Source organism: Mustela nigripes, chromosome 1 (assembly GCF_022355385.1).
Source record: "Mustela nigripes isolate SB6536 chromosome 1, MUSNIG.SB6536, whole genome shotgun sequence".
NCBI classification, from domain to species: domain Eukaryota; kingdom Metazoa; phylum Chordata; class Mammalia; order Carnivora; family Mustelidae; genus Mustela; species Mustela nigripes.
Genome location: NC_081557.1, coordinates 161,394,555 through 161,406,841, shown reverse-complemented (window position 1 = coordinate 161,406,841; position 12,287 = coordinate 161,394,555). Strand labels below are relative to the sequence as shown.

Below are 12,287 nucleotides of genomic sequence, written 5' to 3'. Positions count from 1 at the left end.
TCTCTGATTGATTTTTGTTTTTATAGATGCCATAATTATTATAAATGTATTTTATACTACTTATTTAGTTTTTAAAGTTATATTTTTTCCCTAAAGAATCTCTTTCTTCTCTAGGGTCAGTTTTAAAATTTATTTTGGTCTTTTTCTTTCATGTTGCTAGCTCCTATCATATGCCAGGTGAACTTTGCTGTCCATACATTTAAAAAAATAAAAAGACTATTTTGAGTAGTCTTTGGAAACACCAACATAAGTAGTACTCTTCTCTCTTTTAACAACATTTCTGATTTGAAATTTTTGTCTTGCCTGTTGAAGGCAACGATATGTTAAATAGTGGGCTTTACTTTAAGTTTGAATAAATAGAAGAGCTTACTTCCCTTTCTCAAGAGGACCTTCCATGTGCTCTTTTCTATTAAATGCAAGCATGAGGCATGGTAGAGGGTGATGGGCCGAACACTGCATCTTAAACTGCTTAGTTATCTAATAGCAAGAGTAAATCAGAAAGGCCAGAGATAAGAAGAGTTTTGGTAGCAGTACATTCTAGGCGGTTTCCATTTTTCTGTACTGTGCCATTTAAAAAAATACTTTATGGGGTGCCTGGGTAGCTCAGTGAGTTAAGCGTCTGCCTTTGCCTCAGGTCATGATTCTGGGTTGGGGATCAAGACCCACATTGGGCTCCCTGCTCAATGGGGAGTCTTCTTCTCCCTCTCCCTCTTCTCCCCCCCCCCCTTTTTTTTCAGGGTGCAAACACGCCTCCAATGTTTTAAGAATGTAGCTTTTCCTTGAATGGTCTTTCCACAGTCAAATAACACCCAATGTTAAAACCACTTAATAAACTTACAAACTTGAAAAATTAGACACTTCAGATAGGCAATAAACTTCATATTATGAAAGCAGTATATTCCAAGTTTCAAAGGTTTGACAAGTATTGCAGAATATTTTCACCAGTAGATGGAAATTCCAGTCTTCTGCCAAGTAGGACAGTCATTCACTGGTTTGAGGTCGAATCCATTTCAAGGGATGTCGTGGTAGCACAGTAATGGTGGAATGATAAAACGTGAAGTCGGGTCTTGTACACTGAGTGTTAAACCTGCAGTGTTTTGGATGATAGAAGGGACATTCCATTTTCTTACAAGCAGGGAAATAATGGCACAGTTGACTACTAGAAGGTGATGCTGGTGTTGCAACTGGTTTTGGAGGCAGTACTGGAATTCTTCTACTCATGTGAGTGAAGGGACAATCTGGCTTAGTACATTTTGCATCATATTTACAATTTGGATGAACAAATAAACATTTTTCAGCTAATTTACAATTGGGGAAGGCTTTGCACGGTGAAACAGGATGATGGTAAGCACACTCATCTCCATTTTTACAGGCAGGCCAGTACTTGCAACGCTCCAGAAGTTTTTCGGGTTTCTGAACCACAATCAGTTCACTCATCTCTTGTGTTCCCTCTCTCTCTCTCTCAAATAAATAAGTAAATAAAATCTTTAAAAAAACTAATAAAGTACTTTAACAAAGAGCTATAGAAATAATACCTTAGTTAAATTTACTTATTTGTGCTTAAAAAACAAAAACTCAGAAAACTATCAAAACAAGTAAGTTCTATAACTTGATAAAGCTTATACACTTAAAACCCACAGTAAATGTTATTTTTAAAGGAAGGAAGACAAGGATACCCACTACTACTGTGCTTTCCTAACAAAGTAGATGGTTTATACCAATACCTAAGGACAGAATAACTAAGAAGATAAAAGAAATACAAAGATTAAAAGATAAAATTATCTTTAATTTTAGATTATAGCATCATATAGCAAAATAACTTTTGGAAAATACAGGATCTACTAAAACTATTAAGAAATTTTAGCATACTTCTTAGATATAATAATGATATACAAAATCTGTAACGTTTCTCTATACTAGCAGTGATCATATATAAAAAATAATAAAAATAAGTTCAACTCCCAAAAGGAGTAGAGTTCCTAGGAATTAAGTAAGAAGACAAAAGTTTTCCATAAAGAGAATTTTTGAATTCTAATAATGGACAGAGATAATGGTCTGAATAAACGAGGAACTAATTTTAGGCTCTTGAATGGGATGGTTTTATGTAAGAAGATTACGAGTTTTCCCTATTTTAATCGATCAATGTAATACCACTTAACATTCCAATTGGGAGTTTTTGAAGAAATTGATAAACACACTGAAGTTTATGTAAAAAATAAACAAAACAGGGCGCCTGGGTGGCTCAGTGGGTTAAGCCGCTGCCTTCGGCTCAGGTCATGATCTCAGGGTCCTGGGATCGAGTCTCGCATGGGGCTCTCTGCTCAGCGGGGAGTCTGCTTCCTCCTCTCTCTCTCTCTGCCTTCCTCTCTGCTTACTTGTGATCTCTCTCTGTCAAATAAATAAATAAAATCTTTAAAAAAAATAAATAAACAAAACAAGAAATCCAAAGAGAAAATGGTCAAAGCATATGAAACTATTTTGTGGTCTGCATTGATTATTGCTTATTTTATTCTTCTCTATAGAAATTCAACTTATTCCAGAAAGACTCATATTCCTTCTTCTTAAAACTCATTTATTTTTATGTTACTACCATAAGATTATAAAAATGAATGTTAATGTTTTTAAACCTCAGGGAATAACAATTATTGTAACAGAGCAAAAATAAACTTCCCTAAAAATTCTGATAATTATATGACAAAAACATAGGACTCTGAATTCAATGATAAAGTTCTCTTAAAAAGACTCATTGGAGTTACAATTATCAAGTCATTTCTAAGGAAAGAATAAATGCATTTTACAAAACAAATTGGCATGGGAAATAATGTAGTATCAGGTTTCATCTAAGTGTAGAACTCAATATTTCCCCTCAAGGCTTAAACAAATATTACATGAATGAGGGCTCTTATAAAATGTTATGTTTTGAAATAGATTTCATTAATGGTTTCTAGTGATAATTTATTTCTCCCTTTATGCACAAGTCTCTTCTCATACTAATAATGGATAGCTTATTTGCATATAAATAGATTTCAGTATTTGCAGAAGCAGAGACCAAATATGTTTCTTTTTCTCCCTCTGGACGTTGTTAAACAGATAAAAAAAAAAAGAAGACGAGGGGAAGAGGATATTGCAATAATTAGCAATGAGGAATTATAATAATTTTCTTGACCAAAAATTTTTGCAGGCAACTTTCTTTATTACTTTTATTGGTATACTTCATTTCTAGTTAAAACAATAAAAAAAAAGAATCTGCAGTTTTCTCAGTGATGCTTTTTGGTATACCTATGGCTCAAATGAAAACAACAAAGCAGCTTGATATTGGTTATTGAAATGTTTACTGTGGCCCTCTGGGTATCTTCTTCTAATTAATTTTTACTGTTTCTGATGAGGGAGTATGTTCCATTCTAGATAAGGTAAATGCCACTTCTGTGACAATATTGCTTAATTAAATAAATCCTTTGTTTTTGAAATATAACAAGTTGCATGCTTGTGATTGAGAGGTATTTTGCTCCTTTCAATCAAAAAATGTACAGATGCTAATTTTTCAGTTATCATTTGGTTAAAAGTACCAAGTCCTCAAAAAAAATCATTATAGAATGAATGTCATTCCTAAATATAATAAGAAGGCCTTTTAAGCCTACTTTCATTACAACTCATGTAGACATTAGTAAAGAAAGAACAATTAAATCAGTGCTTTTAAAAGATATCCACTTGATATTTAGCTTCTTGACTTTCAGTGTTTGAAATAGGATATGTTTCTGTATCATGGTTCTTTAAGTGAGTAAGAGGCATCATCTTATGGTACACTTGGTATTTTTAAGTAATTCCTTCAGGAAATTAAGATAACAACTGCTTTCTGGTAGGTTCAATATCTATTAATAATTGTGTCTTTCTGGCCAGCAGAGGTCACTCAGTGTAAAGTGAATAATGACTTAAGCTTTCAAAAAAGACAGTAAACATGACCATTCTACTTGAGCAATTTTCTTTTACTTGATTTCTGTTACTTGCCTAAATCCTATTTTCATCCCTTATTATATAGCTTGCCTAGGTAAGTGAGGCAGTTCCTCAGGATCCATGACCTTTCCAAACCTGAAGCCAATAATATTCTGAAAGAAATAGTAAAGATACTGTATTTAAATCTATATCTTTAAAAATATTATACAGGTCTTTTCTACCAGTTTAAAAAAAATAAGAGAACAAGTGCTTCAGAGAATATGACACATTTGTATTCTGCCACAGAGAGGCAGCCTTCACCAAAAGATGGGACTTAGGGTTGTTTGGTTTCTAGGAAAACAGCATTTAACTCTTGATTTTTTAAAAAAAAAATTATTTATAAAAGGTTTAAAAAGTAGCAGGATGTGGCATCCTTGACAGCTAGTGATGTGACAGTATGGAGATTTGAAGACAATTTGATTTTTAGAATTACTGTATTTTTGTTTTCCTTAAATGTGTATGTACTTACAAATTTAAAAGTATAGGTGTAAAATCAAAATTATATCCTTATGATATGCTAATGAATTAATAATCAAGGAACAAAATCCCTAAATTTATCATATGGACCTCAATTTATCCCATCTTCTAGACTTTATTCACCTTTTAGAGAGAAGTCATATTCAGGTGAAAGCATAACATTCTCATTTAACTAAGATGATATTTGTTTGGCATTTTTGGAAAATGCTTGAGAGAACTAAAGATTAAGAAGACAGTATGAAGTAGAAAGAGTTGTTAAAATCATAGAGTCAGTCACAGCTTATCTATTAGCTCAGTTTCTCATAAAATTTAAATGGTTTTATTTTCCTTTTTTGAGAGAGGTTCCAAGGGTTTAAAGCGGTTGGATGATGTGTCCTTACTCATTGTGTGGCTTTGAGGAAGCTTTCTGGGCCATTTTACATAGGAGGAAACAAAAACTCAAGTTTTAGAGAATTTATGGAAGTCACATGGCTAGTATACAGAAATCTTGAATTTAAATTTGGTTCAAGTTTTTTTCTGGGGGTGCCTGGGTGGCTCAGTAGATTAAGCATCCAGCTCTTGGTTTTGGCTTTGGTCATGATCCCAGGGTCCTTGGAACAATTCCCATGTTTGGCTCCCTGCTCTGCAGGGAGTCTGCGTCTCCCTCTGCCTCTCCCCCTACTCATTCTTTCAATCTCTCTCTCTCTCTCACTTTCATTCTCTCTCAAATAAATATGTAAATAAAATATTTAAAAAACTATTTATTCTGGAAAATGATAGACCAAAATAAAATAGAGATGTGAATATACTTATACTTCACAAAATTTCATCTTCCATGATCATGAAATAAGTTTTGCACATTTGGCCTAAAATTGAAATAGTGTGACATGGCCATAACAGAATTCATAATGTGTTAAAAGATATACATTCAAAAGTAAGTCTCTTTCCTATCTTAACACTGCCAGTCTTCTACTAATTGCATAGGCAACAATTATTCTAAATGTATTTACAGACATTTATGTGATATAGCATCTAAATATGATTTTCACATTGTAAATAGAAATAAGACCTTAAGGTATCCATTTTTGCATAGACAATTACTGGGAAGAAAGTAAAATGAAAAGAAAAGAATTAAAATATTTAAGGTCACAGGAGTAGATTCTAGTTGACTCAAAAACAGATGCTTCTTTCTTTAGTTTGGCTCAATTCAGCTCAAGTAGGCATTGATGGAAGCTCTACCATAAGCAGTTTCTGAGACATAAGAGATTCAGATATATTTTGGAGAAATGATAGTCTCATCCATAATTTAATGTTTTCTCCTTTGGATAACTAATTCTTGAGATCATGTGAGAAAAAAAATTGATGTTTAGATACATTCACTAATTGCTACATCTTAAATTCTAGTTTAGGGGTCTAAAGCAATGGGATTTGTTAAAATTTTGTTTTCTTGGTTCCACTTTCAGATAATATTATTTATTATTTTGGCATGAATCCAAGGAATCTACAATCTGACACTAATCTGGGTGATTCTGATGGCTATAGTCCATGCACTACACTTTGGGAAAGATTAATTTAAATTATATGGTGCTGAATATGATCTTCTTTGTTTTTTTAGTCTTGATGTTTCAAGCCATAAAACAAGTTCAGCCAGAGGCCAGAAGAGAAACATGTCCACAGCTATGGAAGGGCTGTGAATAGGCCTTGCTTATCCTGGGTATTAAAGCTGGATGAGGAAACCATTTACTATTTGGAAATAAACATTGTTAATATAAACAGTTATATTTGTCTTGGTTAAAATTAACTACTAGTAGTTGACTGGAAGGCTTGCGAGGAAAGAATTCTGCTGAATTCTTCTAGTAGTCTGCTATTATTCCATAAAGTTATGGCAACAGAGTTAGAGAATATTTATATTACAAGATCACAGGAGCAGAGTGAGCAGAGAACCTATAAGGTGAAGGAAAAAATTCTTGTCTGGATTTAAATCTAGAAGTAGATTTAAGTTTACTGAAGAGGAGCAAGAAGCTTTCTAAGATGTTCAATGGTTAACCTCATTTTCGCTTAATCTCTGATGAATGTAGATAAAGCATTCACACACCAAAGCATGAAAACCATTTTATCTTTTCTTAATCTATAAAATGTTTGTTTTAAGATACAGAAATTTGTTCATTTAAGTTGCAAATAAACACCTTAACCTTTGTTTAATTGGCTCATCACTATATTGATCATATAGGCTCTTCTTCCAGAAAACTCTAAACTCTGTGAGTCTAGCTTTATTATAGCAGAGCTAGTTGGAGAAAAATTCCAATCCAAACACACTTAGGAGCCTAATAATTTTTAGTAAATTAAAAAAAAATAAAGGCAAATACTTCCATTTTAAAGTGGTAAAATTAGCCATTTCAACATAAAAAAAAATCATTTATTTTCTATATCTTTCTTAAAGAATTTAGCTTGCATGTGTTGAGTTTGAGGAGTTCTTTGTTTTTTTTAGTTTGAGGAGTTCTTTATAGATCTTGGATATCAGCCCTTTGTCTGTGGTGTCATTTGTGAGTATCTTCTTCCATTCCGTGGGTTGCCTCTTTGTTTTGTTGACTATTTCCTTTGCTGTGCAGAAACTTTTAATCTTGATGAAGTCCCCAAAGTTTATTTTCGCTTTTGTTTCCTTTGCCTTTGGGGACATGTCTTGAAAGAAGTTGCTGTGACTGATTTTGAAGAGGTTACTGCCTATGTTCTCCTCTGGGATTTTGATAGATTCCTGCCTCATGTTGAGGTCTTTAATCCATTTTGAGTTTATCTTTGTGTATTGTGTAAGAAAATGGTTGAGTTTCATTTTTCTATACATGGCTGTCCAATTTTCCCAGAACCATTTATTGAATAGACTGTCTTTTTTCCACTGTATATTTTTTCCTGCTTTGTCGAAGATTATTTGACCAGAATTGAGGGTCCTTGTCTGGGCTTTTCTACTCTGTTCCACTGGTCTATGTGTCTGTTTTTGTGCCAGTACTCTGCTGTCTTGGTGATCACAGCTTTGTAGTAAAGCTTGAAATTAGGCAATGTGATGTCCCCAGTTTTGTTTTTCTTTTTCAACATTTCCTTAGCAATTCACAAACTCAACACACAAAAAACAGATAATCATGTCAAGAAATGGGCAGAAGTCATGAGCAGACACTTGTCCAAAGAAGACATAAAAATGGCTAACAGACACATGAAAAAATGTTCATCATCATTAGCCATCAAGGAGATTCAAATCAAAACCACATTGAGATACCATCTTATACCAGTTATAATGACCCAAATCAATAAGACAATAAACAAGTGTTGGAGAAGATGTGGAGAAAGGGGAACCCTCTTATAGTGTTGGTGGGAATGCAAATTGGTGCAGCCACTTTGGATAACAGTGTGGAGATTCCTTAAGAAATTAAAAATACAGGGGCGCCTGGGTGGCTCAGTGGGTTAAAGCCTCTGCCTTTGGCTTGGGTCATGATCCCAGGGTCTTGGGATCGAGCCCCACGTCAGGCTCCCTGCTCAGCGGAGAGCCTGCTCTCCCCCCCCCACTGCCTGTCTCTCTGTTTGCTTGTGATCTCTATCTTTCAAATAAATAAATAAATAAATAAATAAATAAATAAGAAATTAAAAATACAGCTACCCCATGACCCTGCAATTACACTACTAGGTATTTATCCCAAAGATATAGATGTAGTGAAAAGAAGGACCATCTGTACCCCAATGTTCATAGCTGCTATGGCCACAGTCACCAAACTGTGGAAAGAACCAAGATGCCCTTCAACAGATGAATGGATAAAGAAGATATGGTCCATATAGACAATGGTCCATATAGACAATGGACCATATAGACAATGGTCCATATAGACAATGGAGTATTATGCCTCCATCAGAAAGGATGAATATCCAACTTTTGTATCAACATGGATGGGACTGGAAGAGATATTATGCTGAGTGAAATAAGTCAAGAAGAGAGAGTCAATTATCATATGGTTTCACTTACTTGTGGCACATAAGGAATAACATGGAGGACATTGGGAAATGGAGAGGAGAAGTGAGTTGGGGGAAATTGAAGGGGGAGACAAACTATGAGAGACTGTGGACTCTGAGAAAAAAACTGAGGGTTTTGGAGGGGTAGGGGGTGGGTTGTTTGGTGAACCTGGTGGTGGGTATTAAGGAGGGCATGTATTGCATGGAGCACTGGTATGGTCCATAAACAATGAATTTTAAAACACTGAAAAAAATTTTTAAAAATTTTACTGAAAAAAAAAAAAGAGTTTAGCTTCCTTAATATTAATCAGATGTTCAAAGTAAATTTGGTGTTTATATTTAAAGAACTCTAATCACTTAATCTATGACCTGATGTACTTTACAAAGATACAGCATTACCATGATTTTTACATATAATATTCAAAGAGATGTGCTAGTCTTAGAGGGAATACCTTACTAATTCACCTTTAATTAAATGTTAAAATAATGATGGGGATGTAAGAGGACTTGGAATATATCCTGAGACTTACTCTAGTTTTTTGCTTAGCTAATTTTCTTGGCATTCTAGCTCCAAATGTTTAAGTAGGAACAGCAGTATATAAAAATCAAAATTCAGGGACCCCTGGGTGGCTCAGTTGGTTGGACGACTGCCTTCGGCTCAGGTCATGATCCTGGAGTCCCGGGATTGAGTCCCGCATCGGGCTCCCAGCTCCACGGGGAGTCTGCTTCTCTCTCTGACCTTCTTCTCACTCATGCTCTCTCTCACTGTCTCTCTCTCAAATAAATAAATAAAATCTTTAAAAAAAACATCAAAATTCAGTTATGAAAGGAAAATTTGCTACTCTGCCAGGCCAGTTGTGCAATACTTTATTTACCTTGAAAACAACTTCATATTTCATTGATTATTTGATAACTTTGATAACTTGGTTCATTCATCAATAAAAGTCACTCATGTGTTAGATATTTATATACTACCTACTTAAAGTAGTAGTAGGTGAAAGCTGGTCATCTTTCCTTCTAGTTGGTTCTGAAAGTCATACACAAAGTATATTATACTTCAATTTACAAGACTAATGAAAGTCATTTAAATTTGTATAATGTACTTATCAGAGCAGGATCAGTTCAAAGACTTCATTTGATAGGGCTTATGGATGCACATTTTGGTAAGAATTTCGTAAGAATGTATTTAGAAGTACATGGATAAGCAGACATTGCTCTCTGAAGATATATATTATAGTCAAACAAAATCTATTTGATTTTGTATTTCCACATCACAATAATGCTGGCCCTATTCCTTACCCAATGCTTGGAACACATGTTTTAACTGATGGATGATTTAGGCAGACTCCAATTGATGCAGTTCTCAGTCTGCTTAGGTTGGAGTACATTATAATAGACCATGTCTTGGGGACTGTGTGGACAATAATTCTTAGATACTCTATAGAATTTTAAGATGTCAGTCTCAAGTATTTAAGACCTTAGTTCTTAAAACATGTAATCCCCATTTTGTTTTTGAACAGAAAGTTTAACAGGATGGTAAAACATATGTGGAATTTTGGTTAAAAGTTTATGCATTATTGAGACTCTTGTCTGTTTTTTTCTCATCATCTATCAGCTCAATTTAATAGACAAGAGTTGTTTGGTCATAATCTGAAGTGCCATTTCATTACCTCACATCATAGAGCAGGAAAAGAGCAATAAACCAAAATGTGGTTTTGACATTGATGATAATAGTTACTTGTGTACTAATCTTTTGTCTTAGCTATTATTTCATTTTAGAGCTGAAGGATATATAAAATCAGCATGACAAAATGTGTTCCATAAAAACTCAACTCTCTAAATGACATTTTAAAGCCATGTGGTCTATTTTAGTGAACAATTTTCTAGATGCTTTTTAATTCCTAGAGATATGCTTACACAGGAGATACTTTTCAGTAGTTTTCATTCTTTTTCACATGATTTCACATAATTTATAAATTTAGGCTCATTATGAAGATAGACATTTTTTAATCTGAGGTTTTGTAACTTTATTTATAGAGGTATTATTTTTGAGTCCCCTCTAATGTACCAAAATGATTTTTATTTTAAATTAAAAATTGTTCCTGTTTTCTTCCATTTTTGTCCTAGAGCATCAGTTGACATTTCGTAGAGAGTTGGTTGGCATAAGGCTGGAAAATATGTAACTATAATATTACCTGCTCTTGAATTCCCATTATATAATAGTCATGATTCAGGCAGAATTTTCCATAGGTGTTTGGTTTGGAATGAGAAGTTTTCTTCTTCTATGACCTGTGATTAAAATGTAGCATTTTAGTAAATAAATAGAAGATAATTTCTGTATAATCTATCTGTGAATCACAACTGGTGAAGCAATGTAAATCTTTGACCTGTATTATATAAAAGCAGTAACACAGGTAATTGGAAATATATTTTAATTTTAAGATCAAGTACAATAGACTTTTTTTTTTAAATGCTCTGTAGCTTAAAGCAAACTAAGAGCTAAAATGCAACAAGATGCATACTGAGAGTTTTGCTTTACTTAATGCTCCTCAAAGGAATTCCAACAGAAAGAAATCTACTAAAAGTACACTTGAATATTTTCTTTTCTTTTAATGAGTTATAATCATGAAGGTAAATATTTATCAATTGCTGTAGCATCATAGTAAGGACAGGAAAGAGACTGTATTTCCTATATTTCATTTCAGGGTTGAAAATGAAGTTTACTGATACAATATGTTTGGTTAATAGTCTTACTTGTTGCATTAACCTTTATACATCTTTATGGTTAAAGTTACAATTTTAATTAGTTGACTGTGGAATCATGTACCCATTTCCTGATGATAAGTTTGTGTTCTTTTCTGCATACTGAAGTAACTGATATATTTTCCCATGTGTAGTTTAGTTTGTATATATATTTGTAAAGATATTATGTTGTATATGTACATTGTTTCTATGCATTATGAATAGAAATTACATTATTCCAAAGTCATTCATGCAAGATGGCATCTGCTACAAGATTCCTTTTAAAACACTGAGCTTCTTAGTCCATTCTGACTGCTATAACAAAAATGCTGTAGACTGGATAGCTTAAATAGTATAAGTTTATTTCTCACAGTCTGGGAGTCTGGGAAATCCAAATCAAGATGCCCAAAGTGAAATTTGATTTAGTGAGGGTCTTCCTCCCGGCTTGCCGATAGACATCTGTATACACAGCAGAGACAGAGAATGGAAATAAATTCTCTCGTGTCTCTTTTTGTAAGGGCAGTAATCCCATCATGAGGAGCTCTATTCTTGTGACCTAAATACCTTTTTTTTTTTTTTAAAGATTTTATTTATTTATTTGAGAGAGACCCAGAGAGAGAGCAGAGAGAGGAGGGACAGAGGGAGAAGCAGGCTCCCCACTGAACAGGGAGTCTAATACAGAGCTTGGTCCCAGGACCCTGGAATCATGGTGTGAGACAAAGGCAGCCGTCTTACTGGACTGAGCCACCCAGCTGCCCCCACCCCTAATTACTATCTAAAGGCCTCATCTCAAAATACTATCATATTGGTGATTAGGGTTTTAATATATGAATTTGGTGGGGGGAGCACAAACTGAAATTCAGTTCATAGCAGCTTCTCACAAAGGCTTTATAATTTTGGATATCTATCTTCTTAATTGAATTGATGTTAGAAGGATTGAACTAGAGCCAAATGTCATCTTTTATTGTAAATTTTGAAGTGTCCAATGATAATGAAGTTAAAGTCTTAAAAATGTTTCATGTGAATTTATCAATTCTAATATATTTTAGTTTTGAAAACATCTGCAAGGATCTGTTCTTCAAAGTGGTAGTTTTTAATTGCATATATAA

At 33.8% G+C, this 12,287-nt stretch overlaps 2 protein-coding genes across 2 annotated transcripts in view; one reads left to right on the top strand and one right to left on the bottom strand.

Moving 5' to 3' along the window:
* The window catches only part of LOC132026660 (sperm-tail PG-rich repeat-containing protein 2-like), a 217,008-nt gene that overhangs the window by 202,073 nt on the left and 2,648 nt on the right, over positions 1-12,287 (top strand). The window lies entirely within an intron of this gene.
* On the bottom strand, positions 863-1,437 carry LOC132014058 (zinc finger CCCH domain-containing protein 14-like). Its single transcript, XM_059394664.1, has one exon. It carries the CDS (start codon positions 1,435-1,437, stop codon positions 982-984), a length of 456 nt encoding a protein of 151 aa, XP_059250647.1. The 3' UTR covers positions 863-981.